This window comes from Nymphaea colorata, chromosome 6 (genome assembly GCF_008831285.2).
Source record: "Nymphaea colorata isolate Beijing-Zhang1983 chromosome 6, ASM883128v2, whole genome shotgun sequence".
NCBI lineage: Eukaryota > Viridiplantae > Streptophyta > Magnoliopsida > Nymphaeales > Nymphaeaceae > Nymphaea > Nymphaea colorata.
In genome coordinates, this window is record NC_045143.1 from 649,037 (window position 1) to 676,389 (window position 27,353).

Sequence of the window (27,353 nt, forward strand, 5' to 3'; positions counted from 1 at the left end):
AATAACTAAATTGTAATAATAACATATACATGTTTATTCTGTTATATATATAATAAATTAAAAGTAATAATAATAATAATAAAATAACCTCACTCGACTGCAATTTTTAAACTATTAGTTAAAGTTGCATAAAGGGTAGTCATTTCCACAGTGTTCGCTTGCCTCGGATCTCATGTTTTCGCTACTTCACGTGGATATGAAGTTTACAGTGCTGAACTTTACTGTTTGACTAAACAGTGGGTTCCATAAAGTGCGGATTTCATATCAGTCTCAGATCTGATATTTATCACAAAGGGATCTGCATGGTAGAGCTGGCTTTTGATTGCAGGGCAATATTTAAAGTTCCATTTATAAATAAGCCACGTCCGAACAGCACAACAGCACAAGATTTAGGAGGGTATGGGAATGTGAACCATCTCAAACCACTGCAGGAATCTGTTGTAGGTCCCAAAATAGATCCGGTCACAGACATCTTCAAGGAACTCAGTAGCTGATTGATGCTAGTGTAAACAGGTCGGATTTGGATAAGCTAAATACGTAGGAAATCAAATTTTAAATGGGTCGCTAAGAAATGTAAAATTGCAAAACCTTGTCTGACCAGTTCATAGTCTTAGTCTGGAGAGGCACCTCTAACATGTAAAGGTAAATATTTAAAGATGCCCTCTAAAAATAAAGAAATTTTAAGGAACTGGTGTGAGCAACTTCCCACAAGTCGCACCACCACTGCAATGTGCACCAGAAAGAATACGGTGGGTTGACCTCGCGACAAAGGCCATGGAATATGAGTTTCAAGCCTGTGACATGCCATCAGCTTAATGGCAGCCATGACTTGGCCATACCAGAACAGCAGCACCCTTTTATCATCAACTTTGTTATACTACTTTCAACTTCTGAGAAAGGATGACTTCTTGGTCAGCACAACCACCCAAGTTGATTCCTCAAGGTAGTCGGTTAGCCCAGCCTTGTTATGATTGTCCCAACAATGATTGACAGGTAAAGACGATAAAATGATCGTCCTATTTTACATATTCAAGACAGAGGCTGCCGGTTGAAAATGCATAATAAAACATACTATTTACAAGAACATGTAATAAGTATCTGAGTTCAGAATAATATTCAAAGATAATATACATAGATGGCAAACGAGATTAAAGCAGAAAATAAGAGGTGCAGGATGTTAAGATTAACACACGAAGAAAAATAAGATCAAATATGAGAGCCCGCAAGGACCTGAATTTTCTGCTCCAGCTGCACAATGAGAAATCAAGAAGACAGGTAAGTGTATTTTCACAAAGTTTGATAGATCAAAGGGTCATCTCTTATCATGAAGCATTTGCAAGTTCCCCTGCATTGCCTTTTTATCCGCTTAACTTACATTTTGGACGAATGATAATTTGGTTGAAAAGCCAACTAGAACCAACAAATGAAATAATAGCACAAGGGTTCACAAAATGGAGGGATTTTGTCTATGTCAGTATGTCACTACTGCAAATTCTAATTAATTTACCGTTATCATCAACTAATGGCCCACACATCAATGGTGTCATCTCCTTAATGTCTTTATATTCATGACAAGATACAATAGGAAGAACTCAACTGGCAAGGTCCCTTCCAGTAAATGGATTGTTCACATATTTGGTCGAGCCAAAAATGCAGACTAATTATTATACATTCAAATGGGCAAGCCAACCAAAATGGTATCACCGTATCAGAAAGAGCTAGACAACAATTAGGAAGTCAAGAATTTAAGTAAATTTGCAGTCATTGTCCATCAGCATACCACTTCTCTTCAGAACATAAACAACTTACCAAAATGAAAACAATGCTATCTCTGTTACCTTGCATGCTACTACTACCATACCATTCTTTCAATATTTGAACACTGGACATTATCCAAAATACCAAATTCAGTAACTTGCAGAACAACCACACAATAAATTTCTGTCCACTATTGATTCTGCATTTGGCTTAAATATATACCCAACTAGACTGAATCAAATGAAGGTAAAAGGATAATTACAATACCTGCATTAGTGTTTCCAGTTTATTTCTTAGAATATAAAACTGTTGCTTAACCACATTAAGTGCTTTGACACACCTGCATATTATGCAGTTTTACAATTCCATCAGCAAAAGGAATCTACTATGAAACACAGAGCAACAGAAGCAAAATGAAAATCCATTGAATGCAAAAACTGAAACCATCACTGGAAACAAAATATCAAACTTAAGCTTCTCTTTAGCTAAATATAACAATTGTACGAGGGATGACATACTCACCCATCTTTATTTGCTTGTTCACAATGTGAACGCAACTCAATACAAGCCAGTTTAACTTGATGAGCACCAACACTGTCAACAAACCAATTTTGTCAAAATGAACTTAACAGAGAATCTAATCATCACTATAAGTTTCTGCCAATATATGCATCCAGAAAACTTAACAACATATATTAAGATTCCAATAATTTCTAATCTATATATGTGTGTGTGTGTATACATAAATGTATGTATGTATGTATATAAACACATGTTTTGTGTGTTGAACGAGTGAACTGTGTCTAATTCACATCAGTATACATAGACAAGCGGTAAGTGAATTACCTCGCACTACTGCCTTTTAATTGGTGAACAGAAGCATCAACTTTTCGGAAGTCAGGTCGCTTTTCGTTCCTACAAAATATTAGTAGAAATACATACGATATACTCTTCACAAGCTGCCACTAATTGATAAAATGGATCTCAGAACATCATTGTGCTGAAGAAACACATACAATGCCTGGCTTATCTCTGCTAAAATCCTCTCCGAGTCTTGACAATATAAGGTGATTAGATCTGCCATGAAACCAGGTGTATTAGCATCCTGTAGCATCTGAACCTGTTTGAATTGCTCATCAAGGTATCCCTGTAAGAAACCAAGAGAAAATCAAGATTGATGATTCAGGCAATAGCACGACCTTTTCCCTGATATCGAAGGCAAAATGACATTGAAGCATCCAGACTGCAATTGCAACCTAAGACAAACTGGCAATGGAGAATCATATAAGGCCCTTTATCTTAGCTCTATTTACATTATGATTCTTAACTGCCAGTTCATGTACCATGCAGAAACTATCATTAAGTCCAGCAAATTAACTAGACATAGTTTTATTTACATATAACATCTGGCTACTGCAAATATAAAATAGAATTTTACATCCCATGGATTCCTAAAAGGCGCTGGCCCATTTTATAGCACTACACATTATGTGGTGAATAAAGGATGTACTTTGTCAATCATAAAGAGTATCTTTGGGGATTACATTGCACGTGTTCAACTTACATTTTCAAAATGCTAGTGCAAACAGGAGTAGACCATGTCACGTATCATATTCTGGAACATGGAAGGACAGATTTCTCTTTTTAGGTGGGAATCAAGTTGAAGTGTGGATTAACACTGCAGGGCATTGTAGAAGAGTGATTGCCTTTTTTTTTCATTAATCTGGCCTGAGCTCTATCATTTAAATTATTTAATTGTGACATGCATTTTATTTATCTGGCCTTTTGAGAAACACTGGCACCATCATGTGAAATAAATCTCAGAATTGAAGCCTAAAGAGGACTTACAATGCCAAACACAGTGCGAGGCAACAAGAAGCAATTAATACAGGCTGATCGCAGCAAACTATTTCAAAGACATGAATATAAAAATGTAAATGGTCTCAGCACTCAAGATGATAGAGGTCACACTATTGTATTTCTAATTTCTGATGTCATGAATTTGTGTTCTACAAATTACAACATTATTAATCGTCACCAACATGTCTTGTGAAAGTCATAGACATCATCGGCCAACTGTAAATACATAATAATCTTCATAGCTGTAAGCAATGTACTATCACGATAAGGCATAAACAGCTATCTTACTCAGACTGTTATGTGGCAACACCAGTGTATGAAACCAACACTTTTACATACTCCAGGATCTAGCCTTTAGGTCATTTCATGTTCCAGTTCTCCTTGTAACTGACCTTCTCTGCTATCTACTTTCCGACATCACATGATTAATCTTGTTAACTTCCTGTCACATTCATATGCATATTAATATACTTAATATAACAAAATGTTCAACACCTTATAGTTATATTATAAAAAGGGGATCATCTTAATAGCCATTTCTTGAGAGTTATATTTGAATTTTGAATTAATGGAGGGAGAGTATGGGAAAAATGTAGGCTTACTGGTTGATTGTGCAACAAAACCATATATTAGCCTTCATGTTCAAAGACATTGGAACCATCAACCATGTCCTTGTCTAGACAACACATGTAGTGAAATGCTAAACCTCATCATCATAAACAGCAAGGAAGAAAATCTTCATTTTGGGTGACAAACATAAAATGGCATTTATGTTTGAAGTCATCTGACCATAAAAGTATGGAATTTTATAGAAGCCTATTGCTGCAAACATCTTTTTTCATAGCACAACGACAACATTATTGGAAATTTTGACCATACTACCAGCATGACATGCTAAATCACCAAATACAACCAACAGGTTCTACCACAATCACCAGCATCATCTAGCTATGTGATTACCATCCTTAAGATCCACAAAGAAGCTTTTTACATCATCAAGAGCAAATAAATATAAACTAATTAAGAAGCAAAGTTCCTTCTAATGTGGCACAAATTGCCATTCAATGGGATAACAATAGATGCATAGCACCATGTATCAGTATTATATTGTTGAAGCATCATAGAATCTTAGTACATATTATCCAGAGAGTCATACCAACCTAAATTCCCAATCCTGGAGTAACCTATATCTGCATTTTTATTAACAAATCCAGTTTCCGTATTACTGCAACTTCTGCTTATCCAACTATAGCATTGAAGGTTGGAGTTGAAGCAGATAGTACATTTATATGGGCGTAGCAACGTCCAGGAAAGGACTTGATATACCACCCATGCCTTAGATAAAACAGTGACGAAACTGGAACGATGAAAAAGTCCTGCTCTTATTTTGCACGGACATGGACCATAGCACCATTAAGCGCTCACAATAATAGAAACTTCTGATAGAAGTAATCATGAAAGCATCATCACAAGCTAAAAAACTTGTTCACAGAGCATGAACAAGTAAAGCACCAATTAAAGAGAAAAAATACCATCACTTTGTTCGAAGCACCAATAAAGAGACAAAAAAAAATCTTTGTTTGAAGCACCAGCTAAAGAGAAAAGCAACCCATTGCTCTGCTCGACTCTTCTCTTCCAACGTTTTCCTTTTGCGTCTCTCGATAATCAATAACCAACTCTTTTTTGACTGACAGTAAGCAAGAATTTCAAGAACATAAAGAGTTCAAACTATCAACAGCTACAATGAAGTGGCAGCCTGCAGATTCATCTACAGAGATACCGATATAAGAAACCGTGCTTTATCGATTAAACGCATCTAACTGCACCATGTAATTCCGGAAATCTCTCCTTGCATCAAAGAAATGAAATTTTAGGTCTACTCAAAGCTCCTCTTTCTTTTTGTACAAACCCACGGATACGTAGACGACATATATATACATACTGAAGTATGCTTTCTTTGGGGAGCACCACCTGATCATGATGCTGCTTATGCACCAAAATGGGCCCATCCTTGGACCATCGACGACCAAAACATAGGGTGATTCAGACTTTACTCAGAAGCAGGACGCCAAGAGTGAACAACGTTCACCCAATCGCTGCTCTCTTCCGTTAATCGGTCGTGGTGACTTCATAATTTAAACACATCACAAGGAGCGCTTAATTTTTATGCCTTCGCTCTGCAACCCAACGAAGACGTAAATTACTGACTACCAATTAGATATCTCCCCACCTAACTCGAAAACTGAGACGCAAATTGCGGAAGATGGGCAGTGGCAAAAATCTCTTTTTCCGAACCAGCAATTAGTAGGAGAGGTTTTTTCCTTTTTCTTTTTCTTTTTTCCATGCTACTGAAACAAATAATGGGGTTCTGGTACGCAATACACGGGTGTTAGAGATAGAGAGGTTTTTCCCCTCATGAAAACCATATCGGCGTTCAGCACCGGTATATCCGTGTACCAATAGCCGAAATACAAACACGCACACACACAGATAGAGACAGAGACAGAGAGAGAGACCTCGCAGAAAAGGGAATTAAGGAAGGCAAGGCGCTGTTCCTTGAGGACAATGGCGTCCATGACTTCTTTCTTCACAAGGGGCTCCTGCTGCTCCTGCTTATCGAGAATCTTGGGGGCGTGGAGCGCGACGGCGATTGGCGAATGAGGAAAAGATGCATACGGTAGAAGGGCAGCTCCAGAAACGCATATACCGAGAGAGAAAGAGAGATACGGACAGGTAGATGCTCCCAAAAGGAACGGTTTTAGCTCGTCTTTGAATGAGTAGCGGTGCAGAGCATGAGCCTCCCCTCCGCTGTGGAGAAAGGATGTGGTGCGGCCGCGACCGCCGTGTCTGCGATTCAGCAGCGACACTGACACGCAACTTAGTTCAGCTCTTGTTTTGGGAAATTTACATGTACGAACCTAATTTTACTTTTAATGTTAAGTACATACCTTACATTCCAGATTTTTCCGTTACACGCTTGGCGGCTTTCCATGTCATGCCGCTGGGAAGACATTTGTCACTACTCCCTTCGGTTGAAAAAATATCTTCCCTTCTAACTTTTTTACATGATTGTCATTTTCAATCACTAGTACTTTGGGGACAATGATCAAAGCAAACCTTTATTTTGACAAATAGCAGTCCTGTGTCAGTTGTGATCATCTTAATTAACTACTAAAGGTTTAAGATTTCAAATTTTTAATTTTTAAAAGAATATGAAATTTTATATTTGAGAGGTGCAAGAAGTGCATTATATATCATTTAGCTTTGTACTTAAATCTAAGGATTTCAAGTCCAACCATATGAATTTGAGGGAAAAAATGGTAGTAAATCTACAGTTTCCAAGTCTAAGGTTTGTTGTAACAACAAATTTAAGGTGGGTCTTTTGTTCAACCAAACTCTAGGAACTAAAAAATCAGTAACCAGACGCCTTTGACAAAGCAGTTTTTCTCACTGGGTCCCGAAAATCGAAATATGGGGCCCCATAATTTGCTTCGCGTGAAGTAAGCATTCGTTCTCACCGACACCAACCCTTTCTCCTGTTCCATCGGTTCGGTGGTGAAAAGGATCTAAACTTTCCTGCTCGAACTTGGTTGCAATTCGAGTGGTTTCGACTGCTGCTGCAACCCCCGCCGACTTGTGGAAGTTGGAATGCGAATGCGCCGGACGTTGATTCCCCTTTATTGAAGCCAATGATGCAATGGGAACTCTCTCTCTCTCTTCTCAAAAGCGAATGGCAACCGAGAACTTTCCCGGCGCTTTATGGTGTTCTTTTTCTTGCATGACTCGTCTCACTTACTCCAATAAAGATTCGGGTGGGGACAACCGTTCTGTTCTCAAGACTCCAGAGTGGAGTGGTTGAAGGATTTGAGAGCAGAAATTCTAGATATCTCTTTGTTCTTCCTCCTCCTCCTCCTCTCTTGCTATTCATGGAGATGTCCATCTCTTAGTAACAGCATCATGGGCACCCCCTTTCTCGTCGAGATAAAGAAGCAGGCGTCCTTCTTCTTCAAGGAGAAGCTTAGGAGTGCCCGGTTGGCCTTCACCGACGTCACCCCAGCAGAGTTGTAAGCCTCCAATTTCAGCTAATGACCATTTTCTTTTCTCAAATGTCTATCTTTTTTTCTGTATTTTTTTCAATTTTAGTTGTCCTGTGAGCGCTGGTATCGGTCACAGTATTGGTGTTTTTCATGTTTACTGCATTTATTACATGTAATTTAATTTTATTAAGTTTTTCTTGTGGGGTGTTTGAAGATTGACAGAAGAGGTGACAAATGGTAATCCATCGGCACCAGATACGAAGGTGATGGGTTTGATATCGAAAGCTGCTTTTGAAGTGGGTGATTATTGGAGAATAGTGGAAATTTTGCATAAGAGGTGATTATCTTGTACGTTTGGTAGTTGTCAGCGATAGTATTCGAAGATCTGATTCTCCTCCTATTCATTGTTGTGCGAATGTCTGAGTTCTGTTATTTTTTTCTAACGTGTCGCTGTGTTGTTCTACTTCTCGATGAACCATTTCTGCAGACTACGTTTTTTTTTTTCTTTTTTGACTGTTATGCTCGAGTTATAATAGGTTGAAATGGTTCGAGTTGGATACGTATTATAGGTTTTTGTTAGAGATCATTTTCATGAGCTGGAAACAAGAGCTATTTGGTCTAAGACTGCTGGATCATTGCTTTGCCATTCTGTATATTTCGTCAATTTTTTGAAGAAAAAGTATAGTTTGATAGAATTTTTTTCCTTTCTCCATTTTCCAATTATTTTAATAAATAAACCTGAGTTTTGTGGTTTATTAAACATATTCTCTAGCTTCAACTTTGTAAAACTAAAAATAGGACTAATTATATCATGGTTCTTGGTTGAGTTCTTGCTCATCTTTAATGCTTTTATTGCTCGTATTATACAAGACAGTCGGATCAAGCGTCCATTCATCTTTCAAGTCTCACGGTCTCAAGTTTACCAGTTGAAAGATCTAATTTATTTGTGTGGCTTCAGGTTGGAAAAGTTTGATAGGAAAAATTGGCGACAGTCATACCAAGCTTTGGTGCTCCTGGAGTACCTTCTCACTCATGGACCAGAAAGTGTTTCTGGAGAATTTCAGTGTGATAAAGAAGTTATCAAGGAATGTGGCGATTTTCAGTATGTTGATGAAAGGGGGTAAGGAACGACCATTTCCTTTCGGTTTTGTTGCTTCTAGACAGTGTAGAAAGCTTGTTCTTTGGATCCAAAAAAGAAAATTTCTTGGTAAAATATGTGGAAAATCTCCTCATGAGATACTTGGAATAACATGTAAGCTAACATATAAACTTATCATGAACTACCAGAAAAGAAAACTATGAGAAATGGATGAGAGTTTGGAAACTTTGCTCAACCAAGGTTCCCATACTTGGTGAATATTTTTACAGTGGTTCTGCTATAGTGAAAATCTGCGTTATATGGGCGGCTTGTGCGCCTATATGATTGTCTCCTTGAAGATTCTTTTCAATTCGAACTACTAAAGTTGAAGTTGGTCTTTGAATTTTCTGTATTGCAGATTTAACTGGGGTCTTCCTGTAAAAAATAAATGCGAGAGAATACTAAAATTTCTTGATGATGGAGGCCTTCTTAAAGAAGAGCGACAACGAGCACGCAAACTCACTTGTGGGATCAAAGGATTTGGGAGTTTTTCTCAGATGTCTTTAAGATCAGAGGCTCAAAGATTTGGAGAATCCATTTATAATTCATTCGAAAGGTGGAATTCTCAGTGCAATGACTATGCAGAGCAGGATGATTCATACTCTCCAACAGCCAAAAGTTCTGCACGAATTGGTAAAAACAGCTCATGCCCAAGCTCTGAGTTCTACATGGACCCGGAAACATCTTTGTCTGCCATTGAGAAAAATGAATTTAGTAGCATGCCTTTGAATGAACAAACAAAAGGATCAGATTTGCGGGAGGAAAACACAGAGAACGAGAACTTCATAAAGAAAGAGAAGGATGAAACTGTTTCAGCAAAGAATTTGACAGCAAAAGGACATGATGATCAGTGGGATCTAAGACTGGAATCTGACCCTCTTTTCGGTGTTGATGAAAAACAACAAGTTGGATATGCAGATTCGTCATTAGAGACATGCAATAGTCATCCATTTATGCGTATTGAATCACATGCCAAGAGTGGTTTACTTTCTTCAGGATTGCGTTGAAGTCTAAGAATTCAGAAAAATGAAGAAGCTTTCTGTCACTTTTGATGTTGGGAACGGGTGTACAGGCTCTAGCCATGCCATGAACTTCGGATCTGTATTCATGCTAATGCTTTGTTGGTTGGTTGCAGATGCAACATATGCATGTTAATATGATTGAATATTTGTAGTTTGTAGCTTTGCTTCTGTGCTGTTTCATACATTGTGAGCAACTATGTTGCTTTCTAAAGTTCTACAGACGTGTAAGGAATTCCAAGGATGCAGAAGTTATCAGGATGCGACATTCTTTTGATTTCCCCACAGTGGCAGCTAAAACGATAAACCTCTTCATACTTGTCAGGGTTGAAGAAATTTTGAACTTCATATAAAGCATGTTGAAGAGTAGAAAAAAAAAATTGTATCAAAGTTTTTTTGAATAATATCTTTTCCTGTTGGCATAAAATTATAATTGAGGACAAGATGAAAAAATAAGACTCGCCAGATCTAGAACCTTCTGCATCTCCTTAAATGAAAAAATGCTTTGTATGAAACGCAGATCGGCTCTCATGCCGTACTCACGGTTCTTTTGGCCGACACAGAAAAATTCACAATGTTGTTTAAAATCTTCCCGGCAACATCAGTGATTATCTAAAGAAATGTGCTTGATATATTAAACACACTATTCAATATGTAATACAGAAATTCTTGTATCCTATCTGTGACAGTTCCACAAAACTACATTGGTTCGTAGCAAAATTGGTAAGCTCTATTTTCTCTTTGGATTGCAATTCACTTGAATCCAAACTTTTCCTCTCTTTTTTTTTGTTGAAATAAGATCTAAATTGAATTTGAGCCGCTCGATATTTCACGTACACTTTAATGCTACAGATCTCAAAACAGTGTTCATTCTAATAGGATTTCATCATGTTCGAGGGTGTTAAAATGGACCTCTTGGGCAGATATTAATGAAATTTATTTTCAAATAAATTAAACCTTATTTAACGCCATACTAGAATTGGATCTCGCAAGTAAAAACAAGTGTCATAAAATCATTGGATCCAATACAAGTGCAAACAAAACAAAATTTCATCGCGAATCACTTTGGTGCTACGTATATTCAAACTGGTATCATGCATCTCATGAGCATATGCAGAAAATATCATTATAAGTGGATCTCAAGGCAAGTAACAACAACATTTTGGATTCAAGAAGGGATATAAGAGTTGAGCCAAAGGATCCAAAACATGTCAATCCATACGCAAACCAAGCGCAGTCAATGTAAAGAATATGAAGATTGAGATCATATCAGTGACGTGGATCCAAGACAATAACGTGGATTCAAAACACAATAACATCCTCCAACCATGCAAACATGAAGGATCCAAGAATTTAGTTCCGTCAGTAATCTAGTGTACGTGCTCCAAGAATACAAACTAATAATAAAAACTTAGTAGCAAGAAAATGAGAAACAAAAAGAACTCATTTAAGGCGGAGGAAAAGAAGGGAAACCTAGATTTAGGGCGGTCAGTGATCTAGTGTACGTGCTCCAAGAATTTAGGCACACTTTTGAGAACTTGCAGTTTAAAGGAAGTGGGGAATATGATTCAGCTGCCCGTGTAGGTTGTTTGTGACTGTCATTCTATCGTTTTCTTCTTGACTGAGATCCATTATGGAGCATAATGTATATAATGAGGGGGGGAATTTCCATAATCATACTTACAAAACTAAAAAAAAAAAAAAAAAAACAAATGTTTTCATGCCAGATCGTTGCAGAGCTGGTCAATTTTTCATCTCAGATTTGCACATGGATTTTTCTCCGGATGTTTCAAGAGCATATGTGATGTCTCTGCACCTATTTTCCAATATATTATATGATTGTATATTCACGTATATACCATGTTTTGATTTTTGTAGCTTTCTTTATCTTGTTGAATGGAAAATTAATAGTTTTACATCGGTTGATCATGGCTTATATAAATACTTTCAGGTGGAATTTTGATTACAGGTGTAAGTGCCGTCACACTAGATATATAGAAGGTCTTGATCAAAGCTTCAACGTGTACCGCAAAGCATTTCCCATTATTGTTTGGCGCTTAAAGTAAAGTGGAATCCTATAGTCATAGATAGCGTTTGTTGCTTTCTTTCTTTTCTTTTCTTTTTTTCTCCGCAACAAACGTTACTTAAAAGGCACTTTTTTAAAGTTGCTTTTTTTTGCATGAAGTGATTGGACTTTCATAGTTGATGCCATATAGCTAATATTTTAAAAATTCGTTGCTAAAAGGGCCATAAATTCTTGTTAAAGTCATCATAAATTGTCGCTGCACCATACATAGTGATTTTTTTTAGCTACCAAAATTCTTAAATTTTAGCTATTTAACAGCATACACCTTTGGATCATTATATATATATATATATATATATCAACTGATTGCCGTATTACCAGATGGCTCAATATTATAAACCGTTACTTAATAACCATGTTGTGTGGGTTTTTAGTGATAGTTTTTAAATATTAATCACCCAGCAACGTCCGGCAGTAATCTTATTAACACAAAGAATACGAAAATGCAATATAATATAGCAGTTTCATAAAATTTGTAAAACCTCGTGTTATTTAAGACTATAGTGATTGCAGTCACGAATATATTCAAAGAAAATTATTAAAAGGACGCTTACGTTAGTGGATTGAGTGTTATGGGGCATTGACGTGAGTTTGGTGTGGGTGCCATATCTGGCCGAACCGAGGTCCAGTTCTTTCCTAATAAAATTTTGCAAAGACTGGTGTTGGCTAGCTGGGCAATGGTCGACACCAGCCCACATGTAACTCCGCTACTAAGTAGCGAGAGACCCTTAAGTTCAAGAAAATGGAGTTAGAACACGCTGACCAACATGGGACAATTCCAAAATATTGTCCTTGACAAGTAAAAATATAATTAAAAAATATTACACAACTTTGTTCTTTTGTGGGTGGCAGTCAAAATATGAGCCGCATTTCTCACAACATGTTGATGGTTTTTCCATGAAAAGACCTTGTTTTCAACAAGGTATCAATCAAAGGCATTGAAATGGATGATCAGGGACCAGAAGCATAAAATATTCTTGAAGATTCCAATGTTTGGCCAGACAGATCCAACCTCATCCGGATCTGTTTATTCAGATTTGGTAGGAAAGCTAGATCCAATAATATAGTGCCCCTACTAATTTAGGCCGAGCCAAGATGACTTTAAACAATATAAATAATTTGAAACCAAGAACTGCCTAAACAAGCCTACTTGCTAAATGAGATTCATTTTTGTTTGATTACATCCAGAATAGGTGTCTAATTACGTGAACCTGACTTTGTAAGTGTCTCATGAATTTGCCATGAAGATTATGGTAGGTTTCTCAAACAATGGCTCTAGTGTTCCACGAATCTGTCTCAATCTTTAAGTAGATTCATGATATGCTCACAAAGTGTCGCTTGCTACCAAATGACCCCTAAAAAGCTATTTGACATTATCAATATTATGTGAGTGTTTCATGAATATATCTTATAATAGAAAAAGATTCATGAAACACTTGTTTAATAATTTTATTAATTTACTCTAATTTTGGGGCAGATTCATGAAACACTCATATGGTAAGTGTTCCATGATTTGACCTAAAGATTATAACAAATTCATGAAACACATGTTTTAGTGCTGCATGAATCTATCGTAATCTTTGAGATAGATTCATGTAACATTTACATGACACTCTTACTGTCAAACAACCTTTAAAGAACCATAATTAGATCACAAAGTCAGCCTTTTTTTTTGAGATATGTCTGGCTGCTAAAATTTAGGCTCCTATAAAACTGAACAAGTTCTTGAATTATGGTGTTTACAACACCAAGTCCAAAAAAGCTTAGATGGTGTTTGGCTGGCACTTCAAAACGGCGTTTTAGAGACAAAACAACGTTTTGCCTTCAAAATAACATTTTTAGAGTGTTTGGGTAACATCAAAAACAGGATTTTTTAAAAATAAGTTTTGAGAAGACTTTGTTTTTAAAAGATAATGAATAATCTGGTGCCACCACAAGTTAATTCCCAAAGAAATGAGTTTTGGATGTGTCATCCAAACACACAAACTAATTTTCAGAAAATTATAAAGAAAAAAAACCATTTCTTTCATATCTATGATTTTTTCAAACAACTTTTTTTAGGGTGTCATCCACGCACACCCTTTATGTTCGTGAACTTGGTCATGATTCACTTGGAAACCAAACGCGATTTTATGCTTGTGCCTTTTTTTTTTTTTTTTTTTACAAACTGCATGAACTACTTGCGTGGCAGAGCCAAAAATATTTCTAAATAGGATATCAATATATAAAATATTACAAAAGAGCACCAAAGGCTTGAGAAAACAACAAATCAAAGTTCCAACTTTGAAAACCTAACAAATATGCGCTCCAATTTTTGAGAGAGTTTTCAATCGGCTGCCTTTCAATAGAAAACATTAATTTTTTATATAAAATGATAGGGATACCATTCTTGAAGAACAAAAAATATCTTTTAGTGGTCATGAGAAGAGAGGAGCATTTATATCAAAAATTAATATGTTCTGTCAGTAGGGAGCCTTCTTTCCAAAAGTTATCTCATATGTCGAGCGGTTAACTTTTAAAAGATAAGTTGTAATTTCTTATTTACTTCAAACGTTAGGTGGCTTTTTGTAAATTTTTTTCTAAAATTCTAGTTGAAGAGAAGCAATTAGATGGATTTTTGAACCCTTGTAGATGTGGCTGCCACTTGAAGCATGTTTATGTTGCAGTTATTCCCAACAGACAAAAAATCTATGTTTGCTTGCATTTCAAAATTCCTCGGCAGATATATGCATCTAAGATACATAATCAACTCGCAAACCACTTTATCTGTAAGAAATGTTCATCATTTATACTGAAAAATGTGTCGCTTCACCACCCCCCTAACTTGACCAGCCATTTACTAAACCCCTTAAAACACGATTCAGCAAACACAATTCAGTAAAAGATCGGAAGAGAGAAGAAAACATGTGAACCAATCCTTCAGTTCAAATTAATTCCTACGCTTGGGCTTGGCACCTAAGTGGATACTTAATCCTGAAGTAAATTTTATCTGAGCAACCAACGTGTGTTTGCATGTGAGAAAAATTCCCACTTTTTCTTCTAAAATTTTCTGACACAACAATCTTTCCGCTCGACAACAGTCCTAAAAACTTTGCTGTTTCTGCAGCACGTATCAGAAATTATAAACAAAGGAAGGAAAATAAAGACAGGGCAAAAAGAAAAGAGAAAAGACATTTCTTTACATGCCGACCCAACAAAAACCTAAAACCCCCAAAATCCCCGCAAGCCGGAGACCCCTTCCTTCTCCACCGCCACCGCTACCGCTCCCCCCGCTCACGCCGCTCCCCGGCGGAGGCGCCGCACTCGACGGAGGAATCCCGGAATCCGGCGAATCGGCGGAGAGTTCAGGGGCCGGCGAGCTCTCAGGCTGGGGACCGTCCCCCCCTGTCTGGTCGATTCTCTCGGGGCCGAAGATCTCCCTTGGCAGCAGCACCGCAGAGATGCCGAAGATTGCGACGGGGTTCTGGTCGAAGACCGTCTGAGTGATCGATGCGGCTGCGATCCCCGTGTTGATGGAGAGAGAGCCGTTCGCCCTCGCGATGTTGAGCGTGAAGCTGCCGGCGCCCTGCTCCTCCGTCGCCAGAGTCGGCTGCACGGGGTTCACGATCGACTGCAGGGAGCCGAGGGGGTAATACGAGTGGAGCGCGTGGTACTTGAGGACGACGGCCTTCTGGTCGGCCGATAGGCTCTGGATCCGCCGGCCGGACAGAGAGGCGAAGGCTTCGTCCGTCGGGAGGAAGGCCGTGATCCCCGCGCCCCGCTCGTCGGACTCGATCTCGGCCGTCACCCCGGAAGCCGCCAGCATCGACCCGACGACGTTGAAGTCCTTCGCGTCGATCAGCACTCTCGTGATGTTGATCGGCACCGGCGGGCCACTCACCGATGCCGACGGGTCGAATCCCGCCGGAACGAGCAGGCCGTCGACGGTAAAGACCGCTGCGACGTACGGGAGGGCGCGGACGAGCGAGACGACGGTGGCGTTCGAGGGCCCGGATGGCCCAGGCGGGCGAAGGGCGACGTTGCCGGTGAGCGGATCGCGGGTGAGGTTCACGGCCCCGAGGTTCGCGACGGCGCGGCCGGTCGTCTGGAAAAGCGTGGTGACAAGCTTCCCGGCGGCCGGGATCTGGCGGAGTGCGGGCCAGTCGAGATACTGAAGGAGGATGTGGTAACGGAGGACGTCGGAGATTTGGGAGGAAGGTAGGCTGCCGAGAGGAGAGGAAGCAAGGAAGGGGTCGAATATGTGGTTCGGCACGGCGAGGATCGTGAGGGACGATCGCTGTGCCAGGTCGTCGGCAACTCCGGTGGCGGAGAGGAGGTGGTTGAAGGAGGAGAGCTCCGGGATGGACGATAGGAATGTGGTCACGTTGAAGCCGACCACGGGATGAAGCGAGACGATGATAACGAGCAACGTAAAAACGGAGCGACGCCGGACGTCATTCCCCGGCGCTGGCGGCATTTTCCGGGAAAAGGGCCCGAGTGGCTTTCCAGTGAGCGCAGGGTGGGAGAAGAGACTGAGATAGAAGGAAGGACGTTTTTATTTATTTCTCTATTCATTTAGTTTGATTAACTAAGTTCCTTTTACCTACTCAGTTGGTTAAATGACGGTATTATCCTTCTGTGGTGGCCATATTAGTGTTATTTGCTTCAGAAGGAAGGGACAGCGTTGTAATCCACGTAGACATTCTCAGGTTCCAGCACCAGCGACACCTTTCTCTGTTGTCAGATTGGTTAATCTAGCAAAGAGTAACTTTTTTTTTTTACTTGAAGCATTTGACCATTTTACCCTTCCTGATCAGTGCTAAGCGCTAGTCGGAGGAGATTTCAGTAATTCAGGTGAACTGGCGAATTACCGTCGGGGGCATAGCATTTACTGTTTTTGGCAGAGGCACGCTTTAAGATTGCGCGTCAGGTCTTCCCTTTTCAGGAAAAGGACGCGGATCGTCGTCCTGCGGGGGAGCTCCGAGCTTGGTAGGTGCGAATAAAAGCATTTTGGTTTGGACTTTTGAAGAAATAAATGGCTCTGCTTTTTTAGCAGTCAAAAGGGGGGGGGGGACGGCCCAGATGTCAGTAGCTTGATATTAGCGTCACCGCCACCGCGGCATTTTAATGGACGGATCCAGAAAAGCCAATGCGTAAATTTCTACTTTTCTCTTTTCGCCATCTTTCTTTTTCTTTTTTTTTTTTTTGTTGTTTCAGAAAGTATGGACAGTATGTGTGTGGAATTAAAATCCTTTTTCAATTAACTTGGAAAATATTTTTTAACTCAAAAACTATACTTTCTTTAAAAAAAGTATACAAAGTTGAAAGGGTTGCGGTAGAGAGGGAGATAGATTCTACGTACAAGCTGTGTCGGACGCAATCTGATCATAATCTTTAGTCATGCTTATTCAATGAAAGAGTTGCACGCGCTTTTTAAATCTTGAAATAGTGGTAGGTTGTGGATTTCTGAGTTTAATATTCTTTTGAAAATATCTCCTGCACATTAGAATAATATTGCCTATATTTTTTTATGTTGCAGGTTTGGTCCTTCTCGTTTTCTGATTAGATGGTCTCCCAGAAGCCTAGAGAATGAGGACGTTAAAATGTGCCAAACGTAAGGGTTGAGTAGGCAGTCTCCTAGAAGCCGTGTCCTGCTGTTGTTGACTAGATTTCCTTCCACTTAAGGTTTGCCCAATTTTAATGTTCATTAGAATCGGCCTAAATCAGCCCAATTGATTCCCTGTTACGCTTTATTTATATATATTTTTGAGTTTTAGTTCATGTTATATATTTTTAACTATTTATTTGTTACAAAAATTGAATTTCTAGATTTTTGTTTTTTTTGGCGATTCACAACCGGAAGTACACGATTTTAATGAAGACTTGTTTTACTCGGTAAGAATTAAGCTTATGTATTATTAACAGTGGTATTATTTGACGTTTCAATATCCAATAAATTTAGATTCAAATCAATCTTGGTCCACGCGTGGATGAGTTTGAACTTGAATGCGAGTTTGGAAAGCCTTCACTGCGGTCTCTATCTAGCTAGCTGCTGCCGACACTGCATAAATATATTTGGGGTTTGATTAGATAATCCCATCCAGCTCATCGGCAACGCCGGTTCATTAACCCTGGCTCAACCGCTCAATCAGAGCTAGTTTTTTGCTCTCGGAAGATTCATTTACTGTTTTAACTTGTTGGAAGAGCCGGAGTCTTTCTATGTTTTAATTAATATGGCACATATTCTATTCTGGTTAGATAATGGTGAAGGAAATTAATATGTGGTGGGAAAGTAGGTAATAACTTCTTCATTTGGGGATCTTTTAACAGTTGACTACACCCAACTGCGCGAAGGTGGTAATATTTGAGATCCACTCAACTGGAGGATTCCAGCTCCGCTGTCTCTTAGTCATGTGGCGATTGGAAAATGACGAGACACTTGACCAAGCATAATCTTCTCATCCTCCTCGTTCAAGACTGCTTTGGAACTTGAGTAGACTAGCAGGTGTTTCTTTATTTTTTTTTCATCGATAATTTGGTAAGAAATTATTGAAAATGAATCTTTGCATATTTAAACATAAAAGGTGGAAAACATAATGTGTCTATATTTAAAGATTCATTTTCAATAATTTCTTATCAAATTTTCAAGAAAAAAAAAAAGAAAGAGAGAGAGGCACCTGCTAGTCTACTCAAGTTCAAAAGCAGTCGTGAACGGAGGATGAGAAGAAGGAGGAGCTCCTCTTTAACCAAAAACTTGGCCTAGCTAAATATAGGCTTCCCGAAAATTGAATTTTTGCAATTTGGCATTCAAATAGTGCGAGTGATAGAGAGGGAAAAGAGAAGCCACACGTAGAGGATTTCCCTTTTTGGTAGAGCCACATTGTGGCCACCCTACCCTGCCTTTAAAAAGGTCTTGAAATAAATGGATCGGGTAAGGATGCTGAATGCTACTCTGAACCGAGCCATGCAAATTGTTCTTTAAACTTATTTATTATGTGCCTATCCTGCAAACACGGTCCAATTTTGCTTTAAGAAAATTAGCCAGGTGCATGTTGCTATTCCCAAAATCTCAGGTCACCGTCCTAGCTTCGTTTCAAGCAAAACAAACCAAATAGATGCAGCATTCCTCATGCTCAAATGGATGAGTCGCGGATTCAATCAATTGCCGTCTGTGGGTAGGATTTGTGGGGCAAAAAAAAAAAAAATCTGAATTTTTTTTTTTATATTTGTTTATTGGTTTTCAAATCCACATAAAATCTTACCTATAATTAGAAAAAGGATCAATCAAAAAGTTCCAGCCTAGGCTTTTACAATAGTTTATTGAAAATGTTAAAGGAGGCTATACATTTTTTTAAGAAGCTTAGACCGTCGACCTAAAAGATTTGGAGGATATGAATCGTTAGGCTGACGATTCTCAGCTAAATTGGTTATGAAATTGGCAAATATATAAATATATATATATATATATTAAAGAGCAATAAAAGTGAATGGTTCATGACACATGCCACCTTTTAATCGACTATTCGATTGAACAATTTTTCCATTGATTCTAATCGTCGGGTCCATTATGACAATGTTGGTTTTGCATCCGCCATATTTATCCAGATGAACAGCAATATCAACTGGGTTTCTATAATTTTAGCCTTACAATTAACTCCCACTCCTTTTTCCATCTTTTCTCAGAACCCAAAAAAAGGAAAAAGGAAATAAAGACGTTTGCTGAGTAGAACTTGCTGGACCAACACGAATCATGCATCATCTCATGAATTCACAGGCAAATAAAGAAAAAGAGAGAGAGAGAGAGGCGAGACGAGAGGAGGAGGTACACTAGCTTACCCTATTTCTGCGCTAAAAGAAAGGTAGCAATGGAAGGTATCCATCCACATAATCTTTCATAGTAAACCTAAAAATAACTATGGCTTCAAACGTCATTCTCTCTCTCTCTCTCCCCTCTCCCCTCTCCTCCCTCCCCTCTCCTGTGCAATCTCCTGAGTTGCATCATGTCTCCTGGTTTGCTTTTCCTCCATTCTCTTTTCTCCTTAGCTGTAATGCAATGGGTAGGCATACCAAAAACTCATTCCGTCCTCCAATTTCTATTCCAAAATCTGCAGCAAATCCTGTGTTACATGCCATGCTTCACTTCAATAAATGTGAAACAGTAAAGTTACCTTACGTCGGAGTTTACATGGTTTTCTTTTTCTCCTTCCCTGTTCAGCATGCAGTGTTTGAAGTTCAGAATTCAATCCAGTAGCTCATCTCTTTGCCTCCTTCTGGTACCAAACTAAGTATATCTTGGCCAGCATGTTAATATCTCCTTTTTTTTATGTATGTCAATAACAGGCAGGAATCTGTCACGGGGCGTCCGGCTATCAGAATTAAGGTGTAGTTGAATCACCACTATTTTGCCGCTGCTGTTGAGAACTACTCTTTCCTTAATCCAAACAATGGCAAGAAAGTTACGGAGCCAAATTGAGGTTAAAGATCACCCAGGCTGCATGTGGAACCTCTTTCATCATTTCCATTTCCACAACCGCCACCAGCTCGCGAGGAAAATGTTGTTAGAAGCAAAGCAGGCTAAAGGTAGCATCCTTAGACCCTTTAATGTTATTGAAATGAAGAGTGGAACCCTCTTCTGTCAAAAACATGTCTTTAGTTTGATTCTCGTGAGCTCTATGCTCATGCGTCTTAAGATGATAAGGCGTGACATCCAAGTTGAAGGGTGTACTGTTGTTATCGCTAACGTCAACGCAGCTCAGAACCCCAAGGACAAGGGGAATGGAGGCCCTTCTCGCCTCGCTCCGAACAGTAGGGATGAACCTTTCACTCACCCGAAAGAGTAGTCATCAAGAGCTCTCCCTCCACTTGGTTAGAAGGTCATACTTAAAATCACGAGGTTAAAGCATTTCAAGTGTTACCATAATCTGGTAAAGATTCTCGCTAACCCAAATATTGCCCACCAAAAATGATACACATGATGCATGGACGATCCATATCCATGTAGCCAAAAATGAAAAAAGCAACTGTGACTATGAACCAGTCTCTTGTTTGCAAGGGAACAGGAAAAAAAAAAAAAAAAGAAGTGCCAATTAATAAAATCCTTACTCTTTCAACGTTAGATTCATAAAAAAAACGGGAGCTAATTAATTGAATGTCCACCAATCAGTCCAAGGCAGGTAAGAATAATTGATTCTCCAACTATGATACTCTTTGAAGGGGGAACGTCAAGTTTACACTGTCTAAGGTGTTTTCTCATAAAGCAACATTTCCCTTTAAATGGAACCTCGTCAACCCTTAATTTGCACCAGTTGAAACCCACATCTGGTGTTTCAACAAAAAAAAAACGTGCTTTTATTCAAATTGGTACGTATAAATTAAACTATGGTAACTTGAATACCAATTTAAATCCATATGAACTGAACTGGTAAAATATGGATTAATGAGAGAAGCCTCCTCCTCAGGAAGGCGTCAGCAGGTTTCATGTCTAGGAGAGAGCATAGTTTAGGGCTCCGTCCCATACTCCACCTACGACCACCTGTATGTATACTTGGAGACAATGCCCCCAACCCATGTAGCCTCCTTCTGCCTGTTTTAAAGAAAGGTGGCTCGAGCAATCCAGGTATTGAACTCTTTAACCTTCCTAAGCGCCAAGGCTAATCCAAGCGGCGCTTGAGACCCTCCTTATGTTCAGTCTTCAGACCATTTTTCCGTCAGACTCGTGCCTCAGTTCAACAAGGGAAATCATCACTGACTTCCAACGACTGCATGCAGGTGCTAAAGCCTCAAAGAAAAAAGCAGGTGGACGCGAAGAAGATACAGCAGATGGTAAAGTTCCAGTAAGTATCAGATCATGAATGGCATATTTTTCTTGCTCGTTCGTTATGTTTGAGAAGAAGCCAGTACACCCAGACCTTTTACGGTGCATCCGGATGCTACGGAGAAAAATTCCCAGAAACAAGCAGTTTTCAGTCTTTAGACTCCCTCAATGGATTCTCTCTCTCTCTCTCTCTCTCCCTCTCTCTCTCTGTGTGCGTCTTTTTTTTTTTTTTTTCTGTGGGGATGTGGGTAGAATATAATGACCGAGTAAACTTAAAAACGTGTGCAAGATTGAATCAAACATGGTGGGAAACCAAATATATGTGTGCATGGTTGAGCAAGTGTTTGGTTTCACATGCAAGATTTTTCACCTATCTGGCAGTTAATGTGCACCATCTTCAGGTTAATGAAAATTATAAGGAAAGGAGCTCATCAGTACACAGCTACAGCGGCAGACTAATAAAAATACTCATGGCTGAGGAAATATCCAAGGAACCAGAAAGAGGATCAAGCGCCACCTCTACCTCCATACCAGCAACGTTTACTGCTTCATTCTCTGATACAGACCTTGGAGACATCGCTTCCCTAGGAGAGCCTGCTGCTGAGAGTTCAGCATCTAGCCTCCATTTATCACAAGACATGGAAACTCATGCTGTGTACGAGAAAAATTCTTTGCCAGAGCAGGGCGGATGGAATAACCCATCTGATGAAAGTCATTGGATCATGAATTATGGTGGCGACTCCAGCTATGATCAACTTGATGAACTTGGAAAACAGTTACTTGAGAAGCATGCCCTTCTTCAAGAAAAACTGGATGAAGCAAAGGAAGCCATTTTAAACCATAATTATGTAGATGCCAAGGACCTTGCAAGAGATATGCTGTTGCATCAGTCAAAAGACTTCGTGGATGCACTGGAGATATTGAATACTGACAGAGAACTATTTCTGGAACTTCTACAAAACCCTAATCCCCTGGCAGAAAGAGAGACCCCTGACAAGCAGCCATTTCATGAAGAGAACGACATCATTTGCTCTTCATCACTGACAAATGCCGATTCTTCAACCAAAAAACACGTCAAGGATCCCAAGCATAAGATGAAAGGGAAGAGATGGTTCACAAAACTCCGAAAAGACCCCCAGGACAAGGATTCACCGCTAGACTTACAGCCTACTAACTTATTGAAGGATGTGAAGCACCAAAAGAAAAAGCAGGACAAGGATCGGAGACTAGACTTACAGAACACTAACCCATTAAAGGATGCAGACAGGATGGACAAAAGCTCTGATCCACCAAAACGTGCAACCGTCATGAAACCTGCAAGTGGAACACCTAGAAGTAACAAAGATCTGGATCCCTCACTGAGCTCAACAAATAAACTCAGTAGGGCAGAAAGTGAAAAAGCTGGCAACCGTTTTCGAGATTTAAAACACAGGCTCAAGAAAGCCATTAAAGATGGCAGAAAGGAGCAACTACACATCTCCATGGATGGGATCCTTCATAAAGTCCCATATGGCACTAAGGATAACATGAAGGAGAAAGTGGACCAACATAAAGAGACTACTGCATGTGGTGTGAACAGAGAACAAGCAAGAAGCAATGCTGACAGTTGCCCAAGTCCATCAAGCAGTATAAAGGATGACCTCAACAATAGAGAGTTGAATTCATCTGTCACTAAGAGTAACATTAAAGATCATCCAACAACCTTCACTGTTTTGAATGAGGATATAGAATCAACAACATCTGGAAGAGATCAATGTTCTGAGGAGCCAGCTAGTCTACGAGAAATACCTTCTGATGGTAATCATAGAAAAGAAATCCACAATGGAGAACCAAAGAACACAGAAAACATTGTCATGGAAGTTTATGGAGAACCAGAATTGGATATAGTACATGATGACAATGAAGAAAGCGCTGGAAGTCCACCTCTGCATTTCCCAGAAAACAGTGAGGTACAGCATCAGGAACTTGGAACAGGTACTGCAAAAACAACTGACACAAGCCCAGATTCCTTTACGGATTGCCATTTTGAAGAAGGTAATTCACATCATGTGGAAGATCCCTCAAGCACATCAACATTTCAAGACCAAGAAGGCAACTATTTTCTACTCATTGCTTTCCTTTCTGCTGTTCAATATGTTTTCCCCCGACCAAGCTTTTTAATATGAAGGCAATAATGTTATTGTTGCAGGTTTAGTGCCCATGCAAATGCATGAGTTCCAAAGAAAAGATTCCATTGTTCCACAAGAAGACCAATGTAATGGAGCAGTTCCTCATGATGCACTTGCTATACCTGCTGTTCATGCTAACCAAGATTCAGCTGACAATGGCAACTCCCATGATCTATACACTCATGGTGATGAAGAAGACAAAGCTGATTTCACATATGTAATGGATGTGCTTAAGGCTTCCGGACTTAGGGGCGACGAATCCCCCACACAATGGCATTCACGAGAACAGCCAATGGATCCTCTATTGTTCAATGAAGTGGGAACTTTACCTACAAGTGACATTGCAGGAGTTAACATGGTTACTGCTTGCAACCACCAATTGCTGTTTGACTGCATCAATGAAGCATTGCTAGAAATCTATGAACGGTCATTCAAAAAGTATCCCCGGTTTATGTCCTTGACATCACGTACTAGAACAATGCCTATAGGAAAGTACATCCTTGATGAGGTGTGGGCTGAAATAAGTTGGCACCTTGAATCTCAGTCACAATTGTATCCATCAGTGGAATATCTAGTGACAAGGGATCTGGCAAAGAGCAATGGTTGGATGGATGTGCAAGCAGAAGCAAAGAGCATAGTGATCGAGCTCGAATCACTAATTACAAATGATTTGTTGGATGATGCTCTCTATCAGATTATCTAAGTCATTTATCAAACTTGTTATGTTTATTCTGATGTCTTCATGGAAGGATTGGTGTATGCACTATGCAGCCATTTAATTCTCTGCGCCCCAAATATAGAAAGTCAATTGTGACCCCATAGTCCATGTAACAGCTGATTGATCATCCATGTGGAAATAGCATACGTAAATGTGTAATTATGACCTGCAGAAAACAGCATTCAACCAATAGGAGACCTTTCTGTATTACATAAGAGTACAATTTGTAAGAATAGGAACCATTGTTTTAGCAAAGGCATGCACCGAATAATACAAACATATCAAAAAGGGTCAGGCAGTTCATATCTAGTTCTTGCAGAATAGGTAGAACATAAATGTTACTAATACTACCAACACATGCTGTGATTGACTGATTACCATATGCATATATAATTAAAGTTGCAATAGAACAAATTAGTATAATAAGCAATTTAGGTACAACGAAATGTATTCTTGACTGAACTAGGCCTACTCCATCTACAGTGTGAAATCAAACAAGTTGTTGCCTATGTGCTATAAGAAATGATGACGCAAAAATGATCAACGAGGTCAAAAAATTCAAGACCAATGTAACTGCCGAACCAGAAAACTAATGGTCCAAATATTTCTGCTTGCTTAACATTTCCCCCTCCCTCAAGGCCATGGTTGTATGCATCATAACATAATCACAAGAATCTCTGTGCATGAACACTAGCTGAGATTATCAGTAGAAATATAAGAAGACCCACCATTTATGGCAAACTTCATCCCTTTGTCACCCTTCACAAAATCTTGACTTGCCTGTGTTCAAAATAATCTTCCATTGTTTTACGCAAGAGCAAATAGAACCCATTTCAAGAATTTCCAGAATCCTAATCCATAACCAACACAAACAAGCATGAGCTCAATAAGCATGTGCATGATACTTGACATGTGCACTTTGGATCCAGGATTCTCCGTCCACCTGACGGAGATATCAAGTATGGAGATATTAAGACTTTTGAATAAGTATACCAATTCAACATCGAAGCACCACCTGAAGTGAAAATCCTTAGAAGAGAAAGACAAAAAATTAGCTACAAATAAATGCAGAATGTTAATCACTGCCAGCCAAAAAAAACTTTTGTTTGTTGACGCAGGACATGGATCAAGCATTCTTATATAATTGAGACAAAAAGGCCATGGCTCATACAATTCAACAGTATCCAGTCTATGCAACTTCAGTAGGCTCATGCAACAGCTTTCATATTTTAGCAAGTTAACTCATCTGGTAGTGACATCAAGGTCTTATAAGCGTAACAATGAAGCACCTTAAGACAAACGAGGAGCATGCCTTTAATGTCTTTCAACATAAATTTTTACAAAAAATTATAAAATTTGTTGAAGCAGTATTAACTATTAAACATGTTAGTGACCCTAAAACCCCTTAATTACTTAAAAATAACTTAAATCAACAAGCAAATAAATGTCATGTCTTTCTCAGAAAAATGAAACAATAGGTTTCTAAAGATGAACAGACATGGAGACCTTAAGAAATTTATAAATTTCCCTCCAAATACTAAGTATAAAATTTTCAGAAAAAATAAAATAGGTTACTTAGTTTTAGCTAATTGTTCACTAAGATGAGAACCCTCTACCAATTACCTTTTTACCTTTAGTATGTATTATCTACGTTTAATAAGGAAATGGTTTTCCTCGTCAAATATGCATTCAAAAGGTAAAATTTTTTGTGTTTTTTTTTTGGCAGGCGAATAAGACATTCCACTAGTTGCTCCTAACTTTTTAATGCTTTAGTGTTTTAAGTAGTTGTCTGCATCTGCCAGTGTATTTTTTGTATTAACAGTTGTAGTATCAATCACAACTATAAACAAAATTGCAGGATTGATCTTGTCAACTTTGAAAGTTACAATGAGTAAAGCTTATGTTCCACTCGAGCTCTTTTTACCTCTACTTTTAATCATTTTTCTCACATTAAGAACTTCTATTCTCAGCATATCACACAACAGTGCATGGTAAAGTATATTCTTAGCTCTAACAGAAATCCATCTTTACTTCCTCAAAAGCATAGTAAACATGGGAGAAGCAGCTCTTGTAACATCTTAAAACCACACTGCAGGAGGGAAAAAGTTGCATTAGCAAAAACACAAGCTTTTGTTTCCTTTCCACTTACAGAAAGGAAACAAATATGGGAGAAATTCTTAGTAAATAAACAAGCTGTGTGTCGCGAACTTCTGATCCAGCAGTAAGCAGAACTAGCAAATGAAAGCCTTTCATCAAGAAGTTCCGGTACCATTTACACTGAAATAGTAAAGGAAAATATCAGAAAAGCTGAGAATGGTGAGAGAGAAAAAGCAAGGGAAAATAACCTACTGTAGCTAAAGCTTGCTTCTCAAGGTGGCACGAGAACCAAATGCAACAACTGAAACTTCAGAGAAGCTGAGAGCAGAACTGATAGGACAATCACCTTATATGGAATTGAATTTCTTCTTAGTTGACATAAGTATCTAGGATCACAGCAACAGCAGGTAAGCCAAGAGTTCACATTGAAGCAATGTATGACAACCACAAATGTCAAGTAACATTTACATCAGCTGGGGCAAGAACACAATACAACATAGACCAAAATGCACTGGAGAACCTGTTCTTCCAATTTCCCAAGGTCAATGACTTTGGTGGCTCCATAAGCATCAAGCATTAAAAGAAGTGCACCACATACATGAAGAATTCCCTGTTTTACCGTGCTTGCAGAATATAAAAACCTCAATCAAGGAAAATGGTAACTGAAAACACAAAATTA

General features: G+C 39.0%; 4 protein-coding genes across 8 annotated transcripts; 2 read left to right on the forward strand and 2 right to left on the reverse strand.

Annotated features, from left to right (window-relative positions):
- Positions 1 to 1,042: 1,042 nt before the first annotated feature.
- LOC116256832 (histidine-containing phosphotransfer protein 1-like) lies at positions 1,043 to 6,481 on the reverse strand. The gene is made up of 6 exons (XM_031633336.2): positions 6,135 to 6,481; positions 2,775 to 2,905; positions 2,605 to 2,673; positions 2,281 to 2,352; positions 2,026 to 2,098; positions 1,043 to 1,248 (listed from the first exon to the last, which is right to left on the reverse strand). The coding sequence occupies exons 1-6, from the start codon at positions 6,192 to 6,194 to the stop codon at positions 1,207 to 1,209; spliced, it is 447 nt and encodes a 148-aa protein (XP_031489196.1). The 5' UTR covers positions 6,195 to 6,481; the 3' UTR covers positions 1,043 to 1,206.
- Positions 6,482 to 7,195: 714 nt separating this feature from the next.
- Positions 7,196 to 10,071, forward strand: LOC116256408 (epsin-3-like). Its single transcript, XM_031632770.2, has 4 exons — positions 7,196 to 7,682; positions 7,870 to 7,992; positions 8,614 to 8,775; positions 9,152 to 10,071. Exons 1-4 carry the CDS (start codon positions 7,576 to 7,578, stop codon positions 9,798 to 9,800), a joined length of 1,041 nt encoding a protein of 346 aa, XP_031488630.1. The 5' UTR covers positions 7,196 to 7,575; the 3' UTR covers positions 9,801 to 10,071.
- A 4,832-nt stretch (positions 10,072 to 14,903) lies between these two features.
- LOC116256032 (fasciclin-like arabinogalactan protein 4) lies at positions 14,904 to 17,005 on the reverse strand. The gene has a single exon (XM_031632168.2). It carries the CDS (start codon positions 16,352 to 16,354, stop codon positions 15,077 to 15,079), a length of 1,278 nt encoding a protein of 425 aa, XP_031488028.1. The 5' UTR covers positions 16,355 to 17,005; the 3' UTR covers positions 14,904 to 15,076.
- A 2,826-nt stretch (positions 17,006 to 19,831) lies between these two features.
- Positions 19,832 to 25,940, forward strand: LOC116256030 (uncharacterized). Of its 5 annotated transcripts, none has more exons than XM_031632161.2 (5): positions 19,832 to 19,934; positions 20,218 to 20,457; positions 21,646 to 21,710; positions 22,093 to 23,782; positions 23,880 to 25,939. In XM_031632161.2, the coding sequence occupies exons 2-5, from the start codon at positions 20,322 to 20,324 to the stop codon at positions 24,560 to 24,562; spliced, it is 2,574 nt and encodes an 857-aa protein (XP_031488021.1). In that variant the 5' UTR covers positions 19,832 to 19,934; positions 20,218 to 20,321; the 3' UTR covers positions 24,563 to 25,939. The 5 variants fall into 5 exon arrangements, with proteins under 5 accessions (XP_031488021.1, XP_031488024.1, XP_031488020.1 ...); XM_031632164.2 differs by having other exon boundaries at positions 19,856 to 19,887; positions 23,880 to 25,940; XM_031632163.2 differs by having other exon boundaries at positions 19,891 to 20,035; positions 23,880 to 25,940.
- Positions 25,941 to 27,353: the final 1,413 nt, after the last annotated feature.